Raw genomic sequence first — 26,091 nt, 5'->3', positions numbered from 1 at the left:
CGTCACGTCAGCCGCTTTCAAAATGGCGGGCCGGGCCTCCCCCCCCCCGGTTCTGGGGTTCCGGCGGTTACGGGCGGAAGTGGGGGGTCCCCACTTCCGCTTCCTCTTCCGGGCGGGTCGGGAGCGGCCGGCGGGAGCGGAGGGGCTGACGGTGACCTTTGACCTCCCCCCGTTGCCTAGTCACCGTGAGGTGAGGTGTGGTGAGGTGAGGGGGGAGGGGCGGGACCCTCCTCGCCGGGAACGAGGCTCCTTCCCTCCCATTCCCTACTTCCCGCGTGCGGCTGAGTTGGGAAAGCAGGCGCGATTGAAGTTTTGCCGGGAGGGGCTGGGGATAACCGGCTTCTTCACTCGGTTGGCCGGGAGCAGGGGGGGGGATGGAGGCGGGTAACCAGCCCCCCGCCCCTTTCTTTTCTCTCTCCTCTTCTCCCACGGCCCCTGTAGACACCACTGCCGCCGGACTGAGCCGATCAGACATGATCCTCGTGGTGCTGCTGGGAGTCCTGAGTGCCGCGGCTGCCGTGGAGGTCAAGAGGCCTCGGGGAGTCTCCCTCACCCGTGAGTGCCGTGGGGGGCCTTTGGGACGAGGCTGAGTGGGGGGGACTTGCTCTGGACAGAGCATCATCAATCATCATCATCATCTGGACAGAGCACTGTCCAGACTGTGAGCCCACTGTTGGGTAGGGACTGTCTCTATATGTTGCCAGTTTGTACTTCCCAAGCGCTTAGTACAGTGCTCTGCACACAGTAAGCGCCCAATAAATACGATTGATGATGACGGACAGAGCACTGTTTAGACTGTGAGCCCACTGTTGGGTAGGGACTGTCTCTATATGTTGCCAGTTTGGACTTCCCAAGCGCTTAGTACAGTGCTCTGCACACAGTAAGCGCTCAATAAATACAATTGATGATGGTGGACAGAGCACTGTTTAGACTGTGAGCCCACTGTTGGGTAGGGACTGTCTCTCTATGTTGCCAGTTTGGACTTCCCAAGCGCTTAGTACAGTGCTCTGCACACAGTAAGCGCTCAATAAATACAATTGATGATGATGGACAGAGCACTGTTTAGACTGTGAGCCCACTGTTGGGTAGGGACTGTCTCTATATGTTGCCAGTTTGTACTTCCCAAGCGCTTAGTACAGTGCTCTGCACACAGTAAGCGCTCAATAAATACGATTGATGGACAGGAGAGAAAAGCAGCGTGGAAAGAGCGTGGGGCCGGGAGGCCGAGGACCAGGGTTCACATAGTAACAACAGTATTAATGAAGCACTTACTAGGTGCCAAGCTCTGTACTAAGCGCTGGGGTAGATACGGTCAGGCAGATCGCCCGTCCCACATCGTGCCCACAGTCTGGGAGGACGGTGCTGAATCCCCTTATTACAGCTGAGGAAACCGAGGTCCAGAGAGGTGAAGTGACTCGCCCATGATCACCCAGCATGCGAGTGGCAGAGCCCGGATGATAACCCAGGGCTTCCGACCCCCAGGCCCACACTCTTTCCACTGGGCTACGCTGCTTCTCTGATCCTGCCTCTGCCACTTGCCCAGTAGACTGTGAACAGAGAACATGTACGCTGACTCTGTTATAGCATCCTGTCCCTCAGTCCTTAGTACAGTTCTCTGTGCCCAGTAAGCACCCAAAAATATGACTGTTTGGTATTTGTTAGGCACTTACTGTGTGCCAGGCACTGTACTAAGCGCTGGGGTAGATACAGGCTAATCCGGTTGGACATAGTCCACATCCCACATGGGGCTCACAGTCTTAATCCCCATTTTACAGATTAGGCAACGGAAGCACAGATAAATTGTTTCCCCATCTGTAAAATGGGGGATCTGTCCAGTCCCCTTTAGACCCCGAGCCCCACGTGGGACAGACCGTCCAGTCTGCACATATTGTATCAACCCCAGTGTTTGGCACATTGTGCGCACTTAAATGATAATGGTGGTATTTATCAGGAAAGTCTTGGGGCCGCCTTGCTCTGTATATGGAGAAATAAACCCTCGAGATGTCAACTGCCACTTCATTGCCAGTCCATTAATCTGAGGTATTTTTTTAGTACTTACAGGTTGGAGATCACTGTATGACACACATGAGAGAGTACCACAGAGTTAGACCCGATTGCTGACCTCAAGGAGCTATAGTCTAGCGGGGGAGATGGAGACTGATATAAATTCCCGAGACAAAGTAGTAATAGAGTCTCAGAGTAAGCATGTAAATGCTGTGGGATGAGGGAGAAAACCCAAGCACTTAACTGGGGCAGAGGAAGTGTGAAGATCTGATTACAGGGGAGGGAAAGGTTAGGGTCTCGGAGCTGTCATGTCTGCCTGTGAGGAAATGGGGTCTTCTCTCAAACTCTCCCCTCCCTCCTTTGCCTCCATAGATCAGCACTTCTACGATGAATCTAAGCCCTTCACCTGCCTAGATGGGTCTTCTACCATCACCTTTGACCAAGTCAACGATGACTACTGTGACTGCAGGGATGGCTCAGACGAACCTGGTGGGTGTTATCTTCTTTCTTCCCAGAGTGAATGACCCTATACCCTATTGCCGCTGGGGTATCTTGTGCCCAAAGGTAACCCCTTCTCTTTCCCTCCTCCTATTCCTCCATCCAGGGACAGCAGCCTGCCCAGAGGGACGGTTTCACTGCACCAACGCAGGCTACAAGCCCCAGTACATCCCTTCATCCCGGGTCAATGATGGCATCTGTGGTAAGGAACCCCTCGGGGTCTCGGGTGGGTGCTGCTTCTCACCTGAGGGTACGGACGGTGCTGACGGGCACAACCCTCTCTGCTTTCAGACTGCTGCGACGCCACCGATGAATACAACAGTGGCATCGTCTGCCAGAATACCTGCAAGTAAGAGAAGTGGTTGGCTCTGCCCCTGCTCCTGCCCTCTCTCCAAGGCTCTTCCTTTAAGCTACTCTCAGTGGCTTTTCTCCTCAAAAGCTCAGAAAGCCTTAAGCCACGGAGGAGGGAGGGATTATTTCTCTGGGTGAGGGTCCTAAGCACTTAGGAGAGTAGAATGCAATATAGTAGATCCGATCCCAGTCCTCAAGGAGCTTACAGTCTAGGGGAGGAGTTTGCTGTGCCAACACTGCCCTAAGCACTGGGGCAGAGATGAGCTAATCAGATTGGACCCAATCAGGGAGGGAGAGAGGAGGGGAAAACATTTTTCAAATGAGGGAACCGAGGGCCAGAGGAGTTGAGCGACTCGCCCGCCGCTCACCCGGCAAGCAAGCGGCGGGGCCGGCATTGAACCCGGGTCCTCTGACTCTCGGTCTCGTGCGCCTCCCGCTTGGCCACGCAGCCTCATGAGACCAGCAGGAACTCTGCAGGTGTCGGGGCCCAACCGGGGTCTCGTCTTTGCGTCAGAGGGCAAGGGGTGGAAGCGGGACATCTCAACTCTGGCGGCCCCTTTCTAGCCTAGAGGGATGGGCCGGGCTAGCCGTGGCTGCCCACAGAGCCGTGGGGGTGAAGCCCAAATGGTGCCCTCCTCTGCGGTGGCAAGCCCCCGGGGGGTGATGGCCACACTCCCACCTCGTGGAGTTGCCGATTTGGAGCGGACCCAGTCCGGATTCGTCCCCGAGCCAGCCTGGGGTCGTGCTGTTCTCTGGAGAGGGGCTGACCGCTACTGGGTCTACCACCCGGGCGTCCTCTCGTATCCAGGGAGATGGGCCGGAAAGAGAGGGAAGCCCTGCAGCAGATGGCCGAGTTAGCCCGGGAAGGATTCCGGCTTAAGAAAATCCTCATCGAAGAAGCGAGCAAGGGCAAGGAAGAGAAACAGGTATGGTTCTCTCCCCACCCCCACATACCTCACCCTCCTGGGTAAAAAATACAGCCTCGTGAAGGAGTGTACTAGGTGGGAGGAGGCTTCCCGAAGTGATGGTACTAGAGGGCACAGGACAAGCAGCGTCAGGTCACCCCTTCTCTCCAAACCAGACTTGGCAAAGGGCATAACGACTCCCTTCCCGAAATCTGAACCATCCTGGGAAGGATGGGGTTGACCTAAAGTGGCTTCCTCCCTGACTCTTGGGGTGGCTTGGTCCCAGAAGCCGCCCAAGTAGATCCGATGATGCTCCCCAAAATTGTCAGATGAGGGGATGGTGGAGATGGGCTGCGGGGCATCTGGACTGGCAGCGAGGCTGTTGCCCTCTGCCACCTCCATCCATCCAGCACCAGGAGGGAAGCCGGTTTCCACGACAAACATTGTTGGATCCCGTGCTGCCACGCTGTGCTCTCTGTTACCGGGTGCTCAGCACCCCGGGGTGGAAACTCTGAGCAGTCGAATCATTCTTAGTGGGCAGTTTGGACCTATGACAGGAAGGGCCCTCTCCCTGACTAACCAGAGTTCAGGATCTTCCCTCCCGCCTCAGGCTGGGCCACCCTAATGATTGACAGCCCTTCTCCTCTGTACTTCCTTTCCCTCCTCACAGAAAAAGCTCGTCGAGTTGCAAGATGGGAAGAAGTCACTAGAGGATCAAGTGGAGAGGCTCAAGTCACTGAAGGAAGAAGCGGAGAAGCCCGAGAAAGAAGCCAAAGAGACCCACCTGAAGCTGTGGGAAGGTAAAAACTCTCCTTGCCTTCTCCCCGGCACCCTCCTCGGGGTCCTCTGGCCGTCTTGTACCCCAGGCTGGGGTGCGGAGGTCACTCAGCACGGGTGGAGCTGTCACTGGATCAGTGGGATTTTTGGCCCATTTGAAGTTCTGGGGGTGGGGATTCTCTAAACTCCAGGAGTTCGTCTGCATTTTCAGAGCAGAAATTCAGACTTCCTGAACCTGGAAGTCTGAGCCCTGGTAGCTCCCAGCATGCAAACTCTGAGGGCCGAGACGAAATGCTCCAGGCGCGTTCTGGTGGTCGGGCCTCTCCCCATTCCCCTGCCCCATTCCCACGGGTGTGACGTGCCGCCAGGGCTGAAAGGAAGAGTGGGCAACCCCAGAGTCATCTCCCTCTTCTCTGGCCGGAATATGTTAAACAGAGCAGAAAGCTGCCGTCCAGGCCGCCCGCGATCAGGCCCAGGCCAGTAACGCCTTCCAGGAGCTGGACGACAACGCCGACGGAGTGTGAGTAGTGTTGGTCTCCTAACTCCGGCCTGGGACTCCTTTGTCCTGATGGAGCCTGGGCCTCTCCCTACCCTTCCGATGCAGCTCCCGGGGGTAGCCTGGAGGGACGGGCCTGCAGGCGAGTTGCCAATGGCGTGTCCCTCCCGGGTCCCAATGGGCTTTGCAGCCCCCAGTGGGGAATGTGGCCCAGGGTTGGGACAGCAACTCCTTTTTCAGCAGGGGCTCCAGCATCCCCTCCACCCACACCCCTTCTAGGGAAGGAGGGAGAGAGAGACTACAGCTTCTTCTACCTGTGACACAGGAAGGCCATTTGGCTGACCCATTTGGTCTGGTGGGAAGGGACTGATCTTTTGTCTCCAGTTCTCAGCTACCATGTTCAGCACTTTTTGGAATAATAATGAAAAATCATCATGGTATGTGTTAAGTGCTTACTTTGTGCCAAGCACTGTACTGACCACTGGGATAGATACAAGCTCATCAGGTTGGATGCGGCCTCAGTCCACATGGGGCTCACAGTTTAAGTTAGGGGGAGCGGGATTTAATCGCCATTTTACAGATGAGGAAAAGGAGGCCCAGAGAATCAGTTTGCCCAAGGTCACACAGCAGGCAAGGGGCAGAGCCGGATTGAGAACCCAGGTCCTCTGATTCCCGGGCCTGCGCTCCTTTCACTAGGCCACCGTACTTCTCTGATCGTGGCTGCGGCTGTCCAGAGCCATGGGGGTGTAGCTAAAATGGCTTCACCTGTGCGGAGCCAAGCCCCCAGGAGGACTGGCCATTTTCCATGCTCCTTAAGAATTAACATACAGTAACCCTTCCCCTGACGAGGAGAGATAGGGACTGCCGTGGGCTCTGAATGGCCGCTGCAGTGTGGAGGAGGTGTACTGTCTTCCCATCCTCCTCCATTTCACCTCTGGACCATCTCAAGGTTGGGGGAAGAAATTCAAATTCCCAAACAGGTTCTGCTGTCAGAGCTCATGCGGGGAAGGTATATGGGAGCCGCTGGCCTGGCCTGAAGCCAGTTAGTCCTACCTGCCACACCCCACTTCCCTGCAGCTCCGGAGCTGTAGCTTCTCATCAGACGGTGGGTCTGTGCGTGTGCCCCGCTCCCCTACCCCACTCTCTCACACACATGTGCGCTCTCCGTCTTGGGTCTAGAATTTCAGTGGCTGAGCTGCAGACCCATCCCGAACTGGATCCAGATGACGACGGAACCCTGACCGAAGCAGAAGCCCAGGTAACGACCTCTTTGTCCCCTCCCCGGGGTCCTGAAGGTCACCCTGGCTCTCCAGAGTTGGCAGGTGGGCAGGGAGGGGCATAATCCGAGACACACAGAGGAAACCCTGGGCCAGAGGGTGAGCCAGAAGCCGACGTGGGCCCAGAACCCCGGCATCCGATCCCCCAGTTCCCTGACTTAACCCTTAGACTCAGCTCCGTCCCAGTGAGGGAATCTGCACTGGTGAAGAAATCATAAAACTGGCTTGGGGGCCGTCTTCCGCTTAACCCCCTCCGGTCCCCAAGGGCCTAGACTACTGCTTGGGGAGGGCACTGCGGTTGACCTGTCCCTTCTCTTTCTGATCAGAGCCACGGAAAAGCTTCCATCCTGGCATCCTGCCAGCCCTCAAATGAGAAATAAATCTGGGGTCCGTGGACTTCCTCCTTGAGGCCTCAGACTTGATCTCTCCCAAATGCCCGGCCGATCCAGAGCTGGCACGAGGCGGTTCCGATTAGTTGAGGCTGGGGTTCCGGAAAGCGAGGCCTGGCCCCACCCCCAAGAAAACCATTTTGAACCAGAATCTCAACCCTAGGGGGGCCACTCAAGGCCCCACTTCCACTACCCTGCCTAACCAAGTCCAAAGGTTAGGGCGAAGGCTTTGCTTCCAGAGGCCACGCCTTGCTCCAGCTAATAATAATTGTGGGATTTAAGTGCTTAGTAGGTGCCAGTAGAGGTGGATGGGTGCGGAGCAGCTTGTGAGCAAAGATAACCCTAAAAAGGAGATAGCGGTGACCCCTGAGAAGGAGAGGCCCCGGGTAATTAAATGCGTGTCTTGAAATTGTATATTGTAAATTATTTCTTTATATTATCGTCTGTCTCCCCCTCTAGACTGTAAGCTCGTTATGGGCGGGGAACGTGTCTGTTAATTCTGTTGTTTTGTACTCTCCCAAGCGCTTAGTACAGTGCTCTGCACATAGTAAGCCCTCAATAAATACCACTGATTGAGAGGCCGCTCCTCCTCTCTGAGATTCAGGGTTAGAGCAGCCCCCGGCGTTGCCAGCAGGTGGCAGTGTTGCTGTAGGGAAGCCACTGCACATACCCGTTATTATAAATGGGTATTAATAAATAATAAATAAATATATAAATAATAAATGCCATTATTATTATTATACCCAACTCCCCACCTGGTCCCTCAACTGGTTATATTGTCCTCTCCCAAGTGCTTAGCTCAGTGCTCTGCACACAGTAAGTGCTCAGTAAATACCACCGGTTAATTGATTTCCATCCTTAACTGGACACGGGTGGGTGCCTGAACACAGGAGCCCGGACTCAGCTGCCGATGGGTGGCATTTTGTGCCTGTCTTTCAAAAGGCACCCGATCCACAGTCACGCAGGCACTTCCCTTCCCAGTCATCCGGCACCTGCGGATTGAGTCCAGACTCAGACCCGACACGGGTCGGACCTAGCCCAGACCTCGGGATGCACGAGCTCTACATGAGGCGGGCGGATTCTGCCCTGTCTCTGGGGGGCCCGAGAGCGTGACCGTGGCGATGTCAGCTTTCTCTGCCGGGCCGCCCAAATCATGCTGGGTTTGCCCCAGAGGCCCAGTCTCCCCGTTGCTGCTGTGCTTTTGCCCAGAGCTCCGGGGATTCCATTTAGTGGGAGGTTCGTCGGAACGGACGATTCTTTCCGTATGATTTAAATCCAAAGAAATGGCCTGGGGGGAACATGGCCTCCTGGCTGGCAGGCCAGGCGGACAGACGGGCCAGCCAGCTGGCCTCTGCGGTCTCCCGGGCCCCACCCTCCACAGCCCCATGGCCTCCTCTTTCAACCAGGCGGGCGGGATCTATATCCCCTTGTGTCCCCCCCACCCCCCACTGGGTCTGTTATGGGCCTCTAGTTGGGTGAGGGTGGGGGCAAACTCTGACCCGGCTCTCTCTTCCAGGCTCTGCTGGGTGAGGCCATGCAGGCGGATCCCGTCAGCTTCCAGGAAAGCATCTGGGCCACCATCAAAAAGAAATACAGGCCCGAGGTGAGTGTGCAGCGGCCCACCCCACCCCCATGGGGCCACACCCTGGCAGTGGTCGCCCGCGGAGCTCTCCTCCCCACTACCAGCCCCATGGAGCCTGTGAATCACAAAGGAGGCGGGTGAGAGGCAGGGAGCGGGGCTAAGATTTCAATCCCTGGAGTGCATCCATCCCTACCAGCTGGGTCTGGGCAGAGCAGATGCCGCCTCTGCCGCTAACGAATCGGCTGCCCGGCTCCGCTGAGGTGACTGCTCCTTACTCACTCATCTCCCCTTGCCTGCCCACAAATCAAAGCAACGATTCACATCAGCTTTCCCATCTGCTTCTCCCGTGACCCTTTCTCCTTCTGAGCTGAGGGCTCCGCGCTCTTCCCCCAGGGGGAGGTGCTTTTCTCTACCCACTCCCGCCACCAAGCTTTCTGATTTAGGGGTTCTCGTGCTTCCTATTCCCTAACTTGAATCCTCTAACCCTCCCTCCCGCCCGCCCCCCCCATCCCTTGAGCCTAAAAGAGGAAAAGTTATCTGGTAGCGATGGTGCCTGCTCCTGGGGGTGGCTGCAGCTTCCCTGTGTGCCCTTTCTCCTCTGCACGCATACACACGTACCCACGCGTATCCTCCCCCTTGCCTTGGAGAGGAGGTGGACAGGTCCTGCATCAGCAAGAAGCCCAGACCAACCAGTATGGTGACCGGGGCCCCAAGCCGAGCTGGCCGGGGAATGAGGCCTCTGAGCTCGGCCTGCCCCCCGAGTGGAGGCTTGGCTGGGTTCAATTGACGCCATCAGCCTCCGAACTCCTGAGCCAAGTAGTCTGGCCGGGAGAGAGGAGGGGGAGGGCTGTTGAGGGGAGTCTATTTGCTGAGCCATCACTTGCTCTCTTGGAAAGCCAAGAGCAGAACTCCATCATCCTCTCTTCTCTATTCTCCCTTGATCTCTTAGCAAATTGAGTCTCCCACCACATTCTGTCCTGGGTTTCATCATTTTGTCACCCCCAGTATTGGCTGGGCACCTACCTGAGTGTTCTCCTGGGCAGGGGGCAATCACGGCACTGAAACTCCCTGTCCTCATGGAGTTTGTTCTTTACACCTTCCCCCAAGAGGCCAAACCCTTTTTCCGGGAGACTCAGCGGTATCTATGCTGGTAAGGACCAAACCTCAGCTATCCCCAGAGGCGGGGCTGGGGAGTCGGCGACGCTCTCCCCGTTGAATTCATATCCACCTTGGGCAGAGCTGGTTTGGCGCAATCGGTGTCATCTGCGGTGGTCTAGGGGACACACAACTGCCACGGACCACCCCCTCCGGTGAACTGGCCGGACCCATTCAGCTTGGCCCTGCCCTCCAATTCTGCTTTTGGCGGCTGGCCGAAAGCCGAGAGAACCAAAAGATGGTCCCGGGGTTGGCATCTCCTGGTGCGGGGGGAGAGGGGAGACTGATCCCTGGTTGGGAAGCCCCAGCCAAATGAAAAAATGAGGGTTAAAGACTCAGGAATCCCAGCTCCAAGTCCTCTTTGTTGCCGCACACCCCCCAACCTGGGTTCGGTGGTCACCAGAGTTGTGGGGGTTGGGAAGGAGTGGTATTCGGCTCTCAGACTGGTCTCCAAAAGAAGCTTTGTTCCAGGGCCTGCCCGATGCCTCACCTCCTGTGGAAGCCCCAGCAGAAGGAAACCCAGAGCCTGTCCCTGAGCCCCCAGTGGACCCTCCATCCCCTGAGGACGAGGAAGAAGAAGAGGAGGAAGAAGAGGAGGAGGACGACGACGACGAGGAGGAGGAAACCCCTGAGGAGGACAAGGTAGGTGGCCTTGTTTGGCCGATGTTCGGCCTTTCCCGGCAGGGGCCGGGGGTGGGGGGGTGGGGGAAGCTGCCCGGTCCTGCCGACGTCACTCAGTGCTGAGAAGTGGAGAGAGGCTCCCTGGAGCTTTCCCGATCAGGCCGGCAATTGGCTGGGCTCCTGGAAGCCCATTTGGAGTCTGTCGCTGGAGAAACTGTCCACCCTCCCAAACCGCAAGGAGGGAAGAGGCCCCCCTCTCCGGAGCCTGAGCACGCCACTAAGTGCTGCTGTTCTGACAGCGGTCCCAAGGGGAGGGTCGAATTACCCATTAGGGTCAGGAGATGCTGTTTGCCAGCCTTACCCATCTGCTTGCTGCCCAGCCCCTCTCTCCCTGCACATTTGGACGCTGGTGTTCAGCCTGGATTTTTCCTTTGTTCAGCTCGGACGCTTCTACCCAAAAAGTCATCGGTTCAGACTGCCTGGGCCGCAGTATTTGCCCGGGCCTTGAAGCAGGTAGCCTCTTCACGCTGAATCGGAAACACAGACTGAGGTGGGGGGGAGCCCCCCTTGCCCCCTGCCTCTCCCCGCCCGATCCCATCCTGGGTTTTTCTTTGTTGCTCTGGACCAAGGCTGCGTATTGGAGTTGGGGTGTTTGAGAACCCAGCCCCCTGCAACATACACGCGCGCACACAGTAATCCTCCCTGCTTCCCGTGTGCTCCAGGCCCCACCACCCAAACAGCCAACTGACAAGGTGGATGAGGACGAGGCGGAGGAGAAGATGCCCCCTTACGATGAGAGAACTCAGTCCTTCATTGACGGTACGGCCCCACCTGGTTCTGGGAGGGAGCCCGGGGAGCTAAGGAAACGTCCTTTTCACGTGCACAGCCGGGGCTACTCACGGTGGATGGGCTGGCTCCTTTGCCCCTTCAGTCTTCTTGGGGGCAAAAAGATAGAGGCAGAGGGCTTTTGGAAAGGAATCCTCCCCCCCAGACAATCTGTATCCCCCCGACCTAGGTCAGGAAGAATTCCACGGAAGACTGCCCGGCCCCGCATTGGGGAAGTGACTCCATAGGGGAGGTCACTCCCGTTGCCAACCTTTGAAGTGCGGGAGAACTTTAGGAGCAAAGCTGAGTTGGGCAAGACCCATGTGAGAGTGGAGTATATCTCTCACATTTCGGGGGCTTCCCTGAACCCCCGATATCGGTGTCGGCCTCTTGTTAACTGACAACCCGCTCGGTCTTCCCTCCTGGGTTAGACGTCACCCCTTCCCTCGGCCTCCATTTCCCTTCCCCTCCACTCCTTGGCCCCGGCAACCTGGGGGTTTTTTCGTGCCATCTCTAGACTAGGTCTTGGGCAGCTGCTGGAACAGCGGAGTCCTGGACCTTTTGAGGGGGAAGTGAAGATAGTATCTGGTGCCCTAGATATTGAGAATTTGAAGGGACAGAGGCGAGAGGCGAAGGCCTCTCCCGTCATTGACTCCTGCACCCCGGGCGCCTGCTGCCGAAGCAGGTGCTTCGGAGTCAGGGTGGGTGGTGCTTTTTAGGAACCTCAGGAAATGCCCGCCGACAGACTGGCGTTGTCCCCTTCATCTGGAACTAGAATGCTCCCTTCTCCGCTGCATCCCACAAGGTCATGTCTAAAGGTGCCCAGAGCAGATTCCAGAGTAGTCGGGAAAGGAACCGAACTGTGGGCTCTGTCAGGATGGGGACTGCAGCCAAATCTGAGGGACTAGTAACAGTTCTTCCCGAGTAATTAGAACCAAAACCCCCTCCCCACCAACGACTCATTCCCCAGGACATTCGATCAGCACCCACGGGGGCTCTTCCCTGTTTGGCCTTGTGCTATGGCCAGGCATTGCCCCGGCCTTAAACCGGGATGCCGGCGGAGGGGGGAGGACGGTGGAGACAAGACTTTTGTGGGCTTGTTAGTGACCTTTGTATTTTTTTAATCTCATTTTCATGCATCAGGGAGTTTGTTTTGGTTTTGGGTTTTTTTTTTCCCCCAGCACCCTCCTTTTCCTTTAGCTTCCCCCCCAACCCTTATCCTCTCTCCCTGCCTCACCCCAGCCGTGTAAAATTACTCCAAGGCTCATCCTAATCCATTCCTTAGTGGCAATGTCTCAGGCCCTGCAAGGCTGGGGTGAGGAGTTGATCCATTGGCACAGGGAACTTTCTGAGCTTTCCCCCGAGCCAGCATTACTCTTAAGGTCAGATCTGCTGCCAAGGGCTAGACAGAACCATCTCGAGCTGTGTGTTTGCCTCCACCTCCCCCCCTAAAATGGGTAACCTGGTTCTAAGGAACTGTTCTTTGCACCCCTTCTTCAGAGAGGAGGCTCAAGGGGTTTAAGTTCAAAATAGGGGCAGGAAGAAGCTGGATGGACAGACTTGTCCTTGTGTTCCCTCTAGGTCTCTCTCTTTCCCCACCTCCCCAAGTTGGACATATGCCGAGTTTCACTAGCCTGGCTATGCGACAGGCGAGCTGGGGTCTGGGGGGACCGGGTCAACTTCTCCAGGTTATCAGCACTCACCAGAAGTGCCAGAGGAGGCTTTGCCCCTGCTTGGGTTGTTGCGGGGAGGAAGGGGGGTGAGGATTCAGATTCCAGCCCCCACACACATTACCCAGTCAGTCATCAATCCCAGCTGGGGGTCCTGACATACCAAGGGGTTGGGTCAGGGCCAAGGATGCTGTGGGATCTTCTGATATCCGGGGTCTAGGAAGATCTCTGAGCAGAAATGGTGCTTGAGGGGCATTCTCACCCTCCTGCCTTCCCTTTTCCCCTCTGCACCCCAACTCGCACTTTCCAGGGGCTGAGAGAAGCTTAGCTTGGAAGCATGGAGGTTTGACCCTCAGGCCCCGCACTGCCCCTTGAAAATTGAATCCTGCAACTGTCACCCTCCTCTCTTCCTGTGTCCTGCTTCCTCCCCCTCCCCTCAACCAACATGCTGGGGAACTTGTAACAGCTACTGTGCGCCACTGTCCACCTCTCCAGACCACCCATCAAAAGAAACCGGTTCTCCACGGAGACTCACCCCAATCGGTCTGTTCTATACACACACACACACACACACACACACACACACACACACGCTCTCTCTCTCTCGCTCACTCGCTCGCTCGCTCGCTCGCTCGCTCTCTCAGGTTTGAGGGCCTCTGCCAAAACATCAAGGTTCTTGTTTGCATCCCATTGCTTGGGCCACACCCAACATCTCAGGCTGCAGTTTCCCCAACCCACACCCCAGAGAGTCCTTGATCTGCAAGGGTGAACCCTGTAGTGCTTTGATACCCCCTCCGGGTCAGTAGGCCCACCTGCACTTCCACAGCCGGGCCCGACCCTGGTGCGGGCGGCGGCAGCCACAGCTCGGGAACACCATCTGGCTCTGTTACCTCTCCTCACCTCGCCCAGCCAGGCTGAGACTCCCTGGCAGTGGGGAAGAATGCAGAGATCTTGCTTGTTGCCTTTTAATTTGATGACTCAAGGAAGCAGATGGTGGAGAGAGGTCTTGGGGGTTTAGACTCTGGCTCCCTAAGGAGAGAGAGTTGGGTTGTTTGGAGACTGTGTCTCTGTCTCTTTCTCTCTCTCTCCCTCTCTCGGTGTCTCTATCTGTCCATCTGTGGGTGAGGGGAGATGAGAGTATCCCCAGGGAGGCCAGGTGCTGCTTCCTGCAGTGAGCAGAGTGGAGAATTTTCCAGCCTTAATTGCTAAGAAGCTGGGACTGAGGCGGCGAGCTTGGCTGGCAGCCAGCCACAGACTGAATATACTGGGTGGGGAAAGGGGGGTGGCCAGGGTCCCCACCACCTGGGCATTTTCTGAGCACCCCTTTTTCTCCCTTACCTTTCCACCCCAAGCCCCGTATTCCTCCAGGTGAGGACCCAAGAATTATCACCCATCTTTGCTCGTTGTGGGCAGGGAATGTTGTCTGCCACTCTGCTGTATCGTAGTCGGTCGATCATATTTATTGAGCACATGCTGTGTGCAGAGCACTGTACTAAGCACTCAGGAGTGTACAATATAACAGACACATCCCCTACGCGCAGTCTAGAGGGGGCTTACTCTAGTATGGTGCTCTGCACGTAGTAAGTGCTCAATAAATACCATTTATTGCTTTGCGAGGATTCACCGCTCCCCCTCTGAGGCGGAGGGGTAAGACGGGGGTGGGGAAGGGTAACAGCAGGAGTGATAGTACGTAATGAGCACCCACTAGGTGTAATGCACAGTACAAAAGAAAGAGCGTCAGCTCCACGTGGACAGGCGTGCCCCTTTAACGGGGGAGACAGACATAAAAATATTTCTAGCTAGAATGATCAGCATAATAGTGTGACTGAATGAATCTATATACCAAAGTGCTGAGGATGAGGGTTCTGCCTATGGGGAGATCTGTGTGGCCTGTCAGATTTGGAGCAGGCCAGTGTTCCAGACCCAGGACAGGTTGGCCTCGTGCTTGAAACGGTTGGAGGCCATAAGCCACTCTGTCCCTGGAGCCGTCTCTGACAGCTTGCCAGGGTCAGGCTTACCCTCCTGGGTCACCCACCCAAACACCCCTCAACTTCCTCTCACCATTCCTGTAGCCCAGTATCGCTCACTCACCCATGAATGTAGCCAAACCTCCTTGAATTTGTTGACGGTGATGTTTTTGGCCGAGTTCCCCCTGGTCTCCCCTGAGGGGGAGTCCGGGCAACCGTGCCAGCTTCGGTCACAGAGCGTGAGAGGTGGCACCCGAGGGGAAGGCCTGTGGCACTGCTCGCCTCAAACTCCAGCAGTATAGGAGAATAAAGTGGGTTTCCCCACCCGCCTCCTCAGGGCCAGTGGTGTTTGTGAGCCACGTGTGGGACGGGGATTGTGTTTGACCTGATGATCTTGAATCTACCCCAGCGCTTAGAACAGTGCTTGGCACATAGTAAACACTTAACAAATGCCATAACAATAATCAATCATATTTGAGCGCTTATTGTGTGCGGAGCACCCTGCTAAGCTCTTGGCAGAGTTGGCGAAAAATTGGGAATATATTGGTAATGATGATAATAATATGAAATATGGTTAATATTAATTGGAAGTGATAATTCATTGGTATTCTGGTAATAATTGTGAAATACGTACTATGTACCAAGTACCGTACAAAGCACCGGGACAGATATAGTACATGCAGAGGAGAGACCATCTCTACCCCATATAGGGTTCACAGTCAGTAAGTAGAAGGGGAGCAGGTAATTCATCCCCATTTTATAGGTTAGGAAACTGAGGCCCAGAGAAATTGTGACTTGCCCAAGATCACCCAGCAAGTAAAAGGCAGAGGTGGGATTTGAACCAGAGCCCTCAGACTTCCCCTGCCCCGGTTCTGTCCACCAGACCACACTGCAGTTAGGCTGAAGTCTCCCAAACCACCCTGGCCTAAAGCTCCACCATCTCCCTAGCGTGCATCTGGGTATTTGGACATTTCAGGACATTAGAAGGAAGAAGAATCAGCTGACCACCGATGCGAGCACAATAATTTTTTTTTATCTCTTAGGAGGGAAACAGGGCTGCTGCCAAGCCACTAATGAAGGCTATGAAGGATGGGTGGATGTGTGTGTTGGAGGGAGGGGATGCTCTTCCCTCAGTCCTGCAGGGAATTCTGAGTTCCCGGAGCCAGGGAAGCCAGGGATCAAGAACACGAAGCAAGCTACCTGGTCTGGATGGAAATAGGCTAGCAGCTACCGTGGTGCCGGGTGAATCTGGTCTCAAGGAAAATGGCCCTCTTAAGAGGCCCATTAAAACTCAGTTTATAACTGACACTCTGTTCCTGCCAGCCCACCCCCCCTCCAAAAGGGCCTTGGGTTTGGTACCTCTTGGGAATGGAACAGCTGGGTAACCCCAGGAAGGAAAGGGTACAAATCCCTCTGGCCCCGGTCCTTCTCTTCCTCATCCTCAGTCCCGTGGCTTTAGCTGGGCGTTTGAGCTTAAGGCCTAACAAAGGTGTTTGACACCGCTGTCCATCCCAGTTTCCACCTTCTTCGACTGTTAAAAAGCACCTGGTTTAAAGCGCGAGGCGGGTTTGGAGAAGGGGTGCTAGCTCCACACCTCGGCATGGTTCCCAGGGAGATTCCTGGAGTGGGCTAGGGGTGGCTAGGAGCAGCCAGCTTGGTCTGCTGGGCTTGGCCACTCTGCCCTTTTCAATCAATCATTCAGTGGTATTCATTGAGCGCTTACAATGTGCAGAGCACTGTACTACGCTCTTGAGAGAGTACGATCCAACAGAATTAGCAGATAGAGTTCCCTGCCCGTTACAACCTTTTTTCCTCCTCCCTTTTCCTCACGGCTTTCCTGTCCTGTGACTTTGCCCCCAGCTGCCCAGAAAGCCCGGGAACATTTTGAAGAAGCCGAGAAGTCCTTGAAGGAAATGGAGGAATCTATCAGGTACCGGGCCGGCGGGAGCGGAGCGGGGGAGTCCGAGTCGTGTGTTGGACTCCTTGGGTTGGGTGAGGTAGACAGACGGTCTGCCAGAGAGTAAGGATGTAAAGCATCCTGGTGCTTTAAACAGAGCCAACTCCTTTCCCCCACCCTTCCCCAAAGTCTCCCCCACACACACCACCACCACAAAAAACTTTGGGGAATAAGCCTGGGGGCGTGAGAAGGACGCAGCAGCAAAAAACAGATTGCTCTTTCCCCTTTTATACATCTGCACGGTCCCAGCCCCCGCCCTGCAGCTCTTGGGGCTGTCTTCGCAGCCTTTTCCAGCAAATCCCCTGCTCCCCACCCCCAAACTCATTTAAATAGCAAGCTCTCACTCTAGGTCACTCTTGCGTTGCTTCCAGACTCCGAACTGACGGGGCTGAGGGGGTGGGGTGGAGAGACTTGGGGCTTGCAATGGATCCCCGGAGCGCAGGATGCTCAAAAAAAAAAAAAACCAAAAAAAAAAAAAACCCTCAAACTCCAGCCTGCAAGCTGTCTCCTATAGATCCATCCGTAATTAGCTGCCGTAATCACTTCCCTTTGGAACTGGTTGCCGACTCGGAGGCTGCCGCCAGGAGCAGCCCGGGGAACCGCTGCTGCTTCCCCACATCCCACCGCCCTTGGGGACGGCCTCACTGGACCGGCCTGCCTCCGCGACTTTCTGGGAAGATGCACACTTCCCACCCCAGCCTCACCCCGTCTCTACTCCCTCACCCCCGTGCCTGATGCTCAGGTTCCCCTTTGGAGCTGGCAGCTCTTCCCTGGGCTTTTCTTCCTTCCTTCCGGAGGCAGTGAGCGAAGATTGCCAGCCCCATTCGGCACACTGAGAAAATGAGGCCAGCAGGTGCCACCGACAGCTTGGGACAGCTGGCCCTGGGCTGGCCCTGCTATTTCGGGAGTGGTGGGGCGGGGGAGCGAGCTTTCAGAGACAGGGAGGGCCGAAGGGCTAGCAATTTCAGTTGTGGCTTTTTGGGGGTGCATTCCCCCCCCCCAGCCGTAAAACATCACATTTAAGCCTGGTCATTGCTGGCCCAGCAGGTAATGTGGTTTAAGCCAGGGCCCCAAGGGTAGAGATAGCAGCAAATCTTAAAGAGCTGCCCTGGAGGCCCAGAATTGAAGGACCCGAGCTGAGAGCAGTTGAAAAAGCTTCTGCCCTTGGGGTGTTTATTTAAAATTGGCTGGCCTAAGGGCCCAGCCCCCCTAGGCTGCCCCACACCCGAGGTGGGCACCTACCTGCCCAAGTGCCCCACCCCAATCCGATCTACCACAAAGCTGGCGATGGTTCAGGGCAGCAGCTTCCTGCCCCTTTCCACCACCCTCCAGAGAGGCTGGTAATTGGGAGTAGCCTTAGCTACCATGGAGGCATTAGAGACAGCTTCATAAACAAGTCCCTGTTGGCAAGTAGAATTGACCTCCCCAGGAGGACAAAGCGGGAACAATGACAGAAGCCTGACAGTATTGAGGGGCCCCCGAAGCCTTCCAGTCAGCTCCCCAGCAAACACTAGTGTCCACTGCTCCCACCCCAGCAGCTCATTGCACTGTCAGTGGGATGGGGGGTCCTGAGGTGCTCTTCAGTTAAGAGCACCTGAGGAGGCCAGACACCATGATGCGTGTGGCATGGCATGCGTCAGGCCGGGCCCATGGGGTAAAGTGAGAGCGTCACCTGGAACGTTTCGCGGGAGTCTGCCTGAACCTAGAGCAGCGTGTCTCTGGTGACACTCTCTCCCCCCTTCCTCCCACAACCTACGGTGGCTTAGTGGATAGAGAGCACCGGCCCGGGAGTCAGAAGGACCTGGGTTCTCATCCCGCTTGTCTGCCGTGTGGCCTTGGGCAAGTCACATCTCTGTTCTTCCCTTATCTAATCTGTAAAATGGGGATTGAGACTGTGAGCCCCAGGTGGGGTGGGGACTCTAACCTGATTAGCTTGTATCTCCCCCAGCGCTTAGTACAGTGCCTGGCGCATAGTAGGCACCTATCAGATGCCATTTTTAAAAAGCTGTTGTTTCGCTCCTAGGGCCCTGTTAATGCTAGTGCTGCCTCTGAACTGGATAGCTTGGTGGCAGGAACTATGGCACAAAAAAAAAGGGACTGGATACTTAAAAATGCCGAACGGAAGGGGGTCTGTACTGGATAGGGATCAGACCAGCTGAAAACCACCGGAGTCCTGATCAGAGGAGTTGGAAGAAGGGCAGGCTACTGGGTGAGGAGGGAGCCTTTAGAGGAAAGTGCATAGGGCCGATTTCGGAGGGAGGTGGAGGGAGGGGACCGGGGATGGTGATAAGAGCAGCCTGGTAGCCTGGCAAGTTTCAGCCCAGAGGGGATTCATCATTAACCCTCTAACCCTCCTTATCTCTGCAGGAGCCTGGAGCAAGAGATCTCGTTTGACTTTGGGCCCAGTGGGGAGTTTGCATACCTGTACAATCAATGCTATGAGCTCACCACCAATGAGTAGGTGTAGGGCCCTGGGGGGGCGGAGGGTGGAGAGTGAGTTTCTCACCCCAGCTTCCCACCTATGAAACCAAGGTAGAGAAGTGCAAAGCAACACCTCTCAGATCCCTTGGCTTAGGGGAAATTTCTGCCCATCTCTGGCCCATGGGGAAAGAGCCAGGAAGGTGGTTCTGCTTGGTCTCCCCCAATTCTCCCAGGAGGTCAGCGTGGCCTAACCAGCTGCCCACAGAAGTGGGGGCAGCTAGCTCACCATTTGACTAACCCTCCCACTGCCGGCAGTTGGCTTCCCCACCGGCTCCCTGGAAGCGGGAGTGAGTGTGTGTCAAGGGAAGGTGGGGGGAGGGATGTTGAAAGAGTAATAAGGAGGGAGGGGGCGGAAGCCAAGCCGTTTGCAGGCCGACCGACCGGCTTCGATGTTCCAGCGGTGGCGGCATCAGCATTTCCTGCCAGCGTCAGAGCAGGAGCGAGAAAATCCAGAGCAAAGCAGGGCAGGGTGATAGGGAGAAGTGGAGGGCATTCTTTGTTCTCTCTCATTGGGGCGGGGGGGGGGGGGGGGGAGTAAGGGGGGGGGGTGGCAGGAGTAGGGAAGAGTTCTGGGGAAGGGTCAGAGATGTTTTCTCTCTCTCTCTCACCCAGCAGTGAGGGGCTTAGAAAAGAGGGAGCTGTGAGCACAGAATGTTTCCTGCTGACACATCAGATAGACTATTTATAGCCCATCTCTGTGCTTGTGCTTTGGTGAGAAACCCCGTGAGGGCCCTGAAAAGGAGGTGGGGAGAAGGGAAGTCAGGGAGAACAGGTGGAGGAGCCGGGCAGCGACTGCTCAGAAGGCCGGAGCTGTGTTGCTAAACACTCAGCGCCCCCCGACCCCCCAAAGTCCGGTACAAGGAGGGAGGGGTGGCTGGCTGGCTGGCTCTAAGTCCAGGTAGGTCCCATGCTGTTGCAAGGCAACGAGCAGGTGTGATCTTTACCCCCAACATTGGCCCTTGGTCCTGGTCCCTGTCCCAGCCCCCAAGCCTTGCCATTGACAGGAGGAACTCCTTGACTGCTCAGCGGGAAGAAGGGAAGGAGTCAAGGAGGAAGGGGGTGGGGGTTGTCCCAAAAGGGCTCCGAGTTTGGACTCCCCCAGCTGCCTGGAGTAAGGGTGCAGAAAGGGCAGGGCAGGGCAGCCAGGTTCAGCTCTGTTAGCCCAACCCGGGCCAGAGATCACAGAAGCCACAGAATCTGGGGGCCGATGCCACCTGCCACGCTGGCGCAGGGGGACGGCCCTGAGGAGTCCCAACATCTCTCTGCAGGTACATCTACCGCCTGTGCCCCTTCAGCAGAGTCTCCCAGAAACCCAAGCACGGTGGCTCCGAGACCAACCTGGGGTACGGTTGTCCCCTGCCCCCCCACCCCCACCCCACCCCCGCAGTCTCCACCGCTCCCCACCGAGTCCTCTCTGGTTCACCCTGGGCTCTCTCCTCCCCTTGCACAGAACGTGGGGCTCCTGGGCTGGGCCTGACGAGGACAAGTTCAGCAGCATGAAGTACGAGCACGGGACCGGCTGCTGGCAGGGCCCCAATCGCTCCACCAGGGTGAGAGGGTTGGGGTCGTGGGGGACCACGGGGAGACCGGGAGGCCAGCGAACCGAGTCGGGGTGGCGCTCTGGGCTCCCAAGATGAGCCAGCTCTTGGGTTTGCCCTCCAAGCAGGGCCAGTGCCTGGGCCTGGGGCGGGCTCCCAGGGGGTTAGTATCCCCCTCGCCCTGCCGCCTGCCTGCTGTGACCGCCCAGGGGTCGTGCAGGTGAAGCTGCTGTGTGGCAAGGAGACAGCGGTGGCAAGCACTACAGAGCCGAGCCGCTGTGAGTACCTCATGGAGTTCATCACGCCTGCGGTGTGCCAGGAGCCCTTTGAGCCTGCCGACCACGATGAGCTCTGAGGCCTTGGAGAGAGCCAGGTACGGCCCCCTCCAGATCAGTCAGTCCCTCAGTCAGGGGGATTTCTTCAGTGCTTAATACGTTTCTTCTCTCTCCCTCTCTCCCTCAGGCTCCCAAGTGACAGAGGGGAGCGGGGCAGGTGGCCCCCCCCAGGCTGCTTCTCCTAGCCCCCCTCCGCGGTCCCACGTCGGACTCGTTTGTTCACTCCTCCTAGCCCAGTGAGGGGGACCCCCACCCCACCCCTCCCACCCCAAACTTGGCAGGGGCTAAGCCCCCGGTGGCACTGCTCCTCACCCCTTTGCCAACCTGGAAAGCCCCCTTCACTCTCTCTACTCCTGCCCCCATTAACATGTCTGGAGGCATCAGAGGCCGCGGAACCCCGGAGGGCTTTGGTGAACTCAGCCGCTCCCTTCAAACTACAGAATCTGAATGTCCAAAAATTGCGACCGCTTCTCCTCTCTTCCTGTCCTTCTCCCGGGTCCCGGGCCCCAACCCCATCCCCAGCCTTCCCCCTACCTCAGCCTCGGTTCACGGCAGGACCCGGGTTTGAACGGCACGGCAGCCAGGCTACACGATCGCTCTTCTGTGACCTCGGGAGATAGATTCCCCTTCAATAAAGATGGATATTTTCCCTTCGTTCCCGACCCCTGGCCATTCTGCTTTTGCTGCTATAATCTTGGTGCCTAGCTAACCCCAGGACTGGAGGGGAGGGCAGTGCCCAGCCCTCCGGCCTCCACTTTTTGGGCCCAGCCATGGCCCTCCCTGCCCCTAGCTTGCCAAACAGCCAGGTTTGAGGGCACTGTTGAAGGCAGGGAGGTTGTAGTCTACCTGGGCAGCCAGCTATTGGTTTCGGGGGGCGAGCCGGCTCCAGGCTCTGAGGTCTCCAGTTGGTCCTACAGCCAGATTGCCCTGAGGCGGGGGACATGGTGGTGGTGGGAAGGGAGCTGGGGAAAGCTGAAGAAGAAGAGAGGGAGGGGTCCAAAGACTTTGGGGAGTTGGGTGCTCAGGCAGGGAAGGAGAAGGAAGAGGGACAGCTGGGAGCAGCCCTTAGGGCTGGGGGAGGGCCATAGGCAGCCTAAGCCCCTCTCTAGCCAATTCCTGCTGCACAGGGAGGCCAGCCTCTGTCCATCCCCACCCCCATATGCTAAGGCTTTCCTCCCCTCTCTGCTCCACCATCCAGTGCAGTATCTCCTGCCTCCCATTTAAGGTCCGTTCAGGCGAAGGGTTGAAACTGGTCTCCCCCACTCCCCTGCCAACTGTCACCACCACCTTGTTACCCCCCCCCCCAGAGCCCCAATTCACAGGCAACAAGCTACCTCCTCCAGGCTTGGGAGTTACAATGCGGGTCATGGATTCCCGGTGCCGGAATGCCACACTAAACCATAGCTCCCAAATAGAGGTTGGCGGGGTGGTGGGAGGGAAGCCCAGCAAACACCTGGTCCCTGTCAAGCCAAAGATGCAGACATCCTTCCAGTTGTAGGGTGGCAGGGGCACACATAGATCCTCCAAAGACCTCCCCCTAATAATAATAGTGGTATTTGTTAAGCGCTTACTATGGTGCGAAGCACTGTTCTAAGCGCTGGGGAAGATACAAGGTTTTTCAGGTTGTCCCTCGTAGGGCTCACAGTCTTTAATCCCCATTTTCCAGATGAGGTAACTGAGGCCCAGAGAAGGGAAGTGGCTTGCCCCAGGTCACACAGCTGACAAGCGGCGGAGCCGGGATTCGAACCCATGAACTCCGACTCCCAAGCCCGCGCGCTTTCCACTGAGCCACGCTGCCTGTCTCACACACCCTACCTCCCCCCCCCCACCCCGCAACCAGCGCACACACACAGAGCGCCTAAGATTCTGAACTTTTATTTTCTGGCATGAAAAGTACAAATAATTAAACAATTCCATGTAAAAGTCTGTTACAGCTGTCAGGCCTGTAATCCCAGTAATAAATAGTCTAAACTAAACGCAAAGTGTTTTTTTTTTTCTTTTTACAGTTTTTTTTTTTTGAACCTCCAACATTGACTCTGTCATGATTTTTAAACCATCCAAATAAATAAGTGTATGAAGCCACGGAGCATAGGAAGATGAGCCCCGACTCTCTCTTCCCCTCCGCGCCCTCCCCTCCCACCCACCCCCGCCCTCCCCGTTGTCTGCCCCCCTCCGGGAAAATGGAAGACGGATTCGGCCCTCCCCAGCTGGCAGAGCCGCGGGCCGCGTCTGCCAGGCCGTGGAACGGCCACCCGGGCCGCGGGGGGCCGAGGTGGGGCAAACCCAGCTTCTCTGTACTCCCCTTCTCAGCCCGGGCCCCAGGAAGGACCTAGCTCGGCTGAGGGACTGGGCCCGGCCCCCCCACCGGCCCCAAGGTGGGGAGGGGGCTTCTCTCCATCTCTCTTGGTCTCTGTCCTGCTCTGGAAGCCAACCGGGGCCCTTCTCCCCACCCCGGCCCACCCACCCGCCCTTATTGCTCTGAGAAGACTCTCCAGCCACGGAAGCGCCCGTGTACCGCGGGGCGCTCCGTGGGTCAGGGGTCAGAGGGAAAGCGCCCCAAGAGACTGGGGCTTCTCTCCAAAAATAGAGACTGGGGGGGGGGGGGGGGGGGGAAGGGAGGGGGTCCAGGACCAGTGGAGAGAAAAGAACAGGTACTGTTGGAAGGGGACGGGGTGGGGGACCTCACATCTCCCGCTCATTTGCTCAGCTCGGGGAGATGGGACGGGGAGGGGGGAGCGAGGGGCTACAAAAATCACAAGAATAAATAGATCCATGTCGATAAACAACAAGCTAAAATCTTTACCAGCTAAGAGAATGAGTGGAAAAAAGTTCTCAACAAGACCAAAGTAATCATGTAACATCTAAACCCACAAAAAAACTGTCTAGATAGTTGGTGAACTACACGCCATCTTGTTCTCTGAAAAAATTCTCTTTTGAGTGTGTGTGTGTGTGTTTTCTTTGTTCTCAGTGCACTTTGCCCCTATGGAGAGCCTCCCTCAGGCGTTTCTTAATTATTCTTATTATTATCATCATTTTTATTATTATTTAATGAGTTTGTTCCCTTTTATAAATAAATTAGGCATAACCACTTTTCAGCAAATTAAAAAATATTTCCTGTAACTTGCAAATAGGATGAAATAACATAAATATACACAAATGTACTCTTACAAGGCAGGAATAATAAATATTTAAGTTAACAATAAGTTAAACTACAAGAAGCTAAAATCCGCAAAAAGGTACAAGAGTTAATGGTGCCAGTTTTGTCTTTTTTTTTTTTGTTGGTTTTTGTTATTTTTTTTTTTCTTGCAGCAGAAGCTCCACAAACACAAGTGAGCACACATAGCATCCGAACCAAGAAACCCTAAACTAACGTCTAACTCAGTAAACGAGGCAAACTGGAACTAATGCTAAAGGTTTCCTTACTCTTTCTTGCTCTTTGTTTTCAGAAAGCAAAACCGATAAGAGACTGGGGAGGACTGGGTGGAAGGGAGGTGTGTATGTGCGTGGGGAGGGGGTGCTTTCGGCAGTTTGCTTTGTCAAACAAACGAATTAAAAAAAAGAAACGCTAGCGATGCGCTTATTCCAGACAGATCCATGAACGGAAATCAATCGGAAGGTGACACTTCGAATGAGCGTGAGCGACCACAGCCCTTGCGCGTTTGGTTGAAGTTGGGGGTCGGTTGCTGGTTTTGCTTTCCCTCTTTTCTCATCCAGCGTTTTTTGGGGGGAAAAACAAACCGAGCAAATCAAAGGGATGGACCAAGGGTGGCCCCAGCCCCCCACCCCAGCATCCAGAAATCCAGAGAACCAACGCCTCCCCTTCCCTCAGCGGGGACTTCCCATTTTGGGATTTTTGCCATGGAGAGGGAGCAGGCCCAGGGTAGAGGCTGGGATTCCCTAGTGTGGTGGGGGGAGGGAGGAGGGGCGGGTCTGTCATCCAGTTCTTTGGAGAGGCATTTGGGCAACCATTTTTCCTTGGACAACAGGGAGCGGCTTGGGGGACAGGAGTTAGCTCTGGAGAGTGAGGAGGTTGATGCGGTCTCTAGCTGGAGGGGCACGGGGCCTTTCCGGACCCCGGGGGTAGGCCACACGGGTCCGCAAAAGAGCAGCAGGGGCCGGATCTTTTCTCAGCGGCCGCCCCTGAACCTGGAGGAGGTAGATTCCCAGTCAGGGGGCAGCTTAGATTTGAAATGATGAGGCATTTCGTTTTTCCTTTCCCTTTTGCCTCCTCCTCCTCCCTACCCAGGCCTCGATACCCCAAGCCCTGAGGGAAGGTCTCTGTGTAGCTCACCAGGCCAAAGGCCTGGGCGGTAAAGTCTTTCAGGGACCTTCAGGTAACAGGAATGGGGGACAAGGGCGTTCTCCTCAGGTTCCCATCCAATGGGCTCCAGAAGAGCCAGGGCAGCCGGAAGGGAGAGGAGCCACTTTCCCTCACCCAGAATGTCAAACTGGCTCCTCATCTCTGCCCTTTCTGCCTGTGGGCTAACGCCCGCCCACCCTGCAAAGAAACTAAGGTCACTGCGGTAGCTACAAGTCCACAGATGCAAGCTTCTAGGGCCTAAGGGCTAGAAATCCTGGAAGAGGAAGGAGGATGGGAGAGATGGGCCTCACAGGAGGCTCAGGCCAACGGCCTCAGTCAGCCAGGGCAAGGCAGCAGCTGTGAGAAGAGACGGAGCGGCCCCGGCCAGCTCAGGACCCGGGAGCCCCACTCCACTCCTCAAGTTCCCAGCCACACCAAATAAAGCCAGCTTTTCCCATAAAACAAAACCCCAAAAAAGCTGGTGGAGCAAGAAGAAACAGGTCGTCCGAAGTCCAGAGTTTGAAGGGTTTTATCCCTTCAGTCTCAGTGTTGCCCTGAGGTGGGGAAGGAGGGGGGGGTGAGGAAGAGTCCCTCCTGCTTACCCCCCCACTCCTTCCCACCCCACCCCATCCTCTCTCCTTCAGGTCTGTGATTTCAGGGGGTTGATTTCTGTGCTCTCCAAAAGGAAACGAGAGGTCTTGGTGAGTGGAGAACACCCTTAAGAAATGAAGACGAGAACCCAGTGCAAACACACGGACTGAGAGTGCAGAACACGTTTCCAGAAAATAAAAGAAAGAAAGGAAAATTTGGGATTCTTTTTTTTCGGTTGTCTTTGTTCTTTCGTTGAGTATGAGGATATGCGTGTGCGTGCGTGTGTGTATGTTAACTGTAAAATCCTTAGTAACAATCCAGAGTGCACATAACCAAAAACCTCTGTCCTCTCTGGCCCCTCCCCAGTAGGAG

The 26,091-nt window shown here is 55.9% G+C and overlaps 2 protein-coding genes across 6 annotated transcripts in view; one reads left to right on the top strand and one right to left on the bottom strand.

Moving 5' to 3' along the window:
* Positions 1–106: 106 nt before the first annotated feature.
* On the top strand, positions 107–21,490 carry PRKCSH (protein kinase C substrate 80K-H). Its single transcript, XM_038771145.1, has 18 exons — positions 107–190; positions 442–555; positions 2,377–2,493; positions 2,609–2,704; positions 2,794–2,851; positions 3,662–3,779; positions 4,429–4,558; positions 4,971–5,055; positions 6,211–6,289; positions 8,214–8,300; positions 9,906–10,076; positions 10,778–10,874; positions 16,378–16,447; positions 18,842–18,931; positions 20,224–20,298; positions 20,406–20,505; positions 20,714–20,866; positions 20,956–21,490. Exons 2-17 carry the CDS (start codon positions 474–476, stop codon positions 20,846–20,848), a joined length of 1,590 nt encoding a protein of 529 aa, XP_038627073.1. The 5' UTR covers positions 107–190; positions 442–473; the 3' UTR covers positions 20,849–20,866; positions 20,956–21,490.
* A 1,810-nt stretch (positions 21,491–23,300) lies between these two features.
* ELAVL3 (ELAV like RNA binding protein 3) overlaps positions 23,301–26,091 on the bottom strand; it is a 42,820-nt gene continuing 40,029 nt past the window's right edge. For all 5 annotated transcript variants that reach the window (XM_038771504.1, XM_038771501.1, XM_038771502.1 and 2 more), the window contains one exon: positions 23,301–24,974. In XM_038771504.1, the coding sequence (XP_038627432.1) occupies positions 24,956–24,974 (19 nt within the window). In that variant the 3' untranslated portion in view covers positions 23,301–24,955. The remainder of the gene's footprint in view (positions 24,975–26,091) is intronic.

The sequence above is a fragment of the Tachyglossus aculeatus genome, chromosome X2 (assembly GCF_015852505.1).
Source record: "Tachyglossus aculeatus isolate mTacAcu1 chromosome X2, mTacAcu1.pri, whole genome shotgun sequence".
Classification (NCBI taxonomy): Eukaryota; Metazoa; Chordata; class Mammalia; order Monotremata; family Tachyglossidae; genus Tachyglossus; species Tachyglossus aculeatus.
This window is presented reverse-complemented; position numbering and strand designations above follow the sequence as displayed.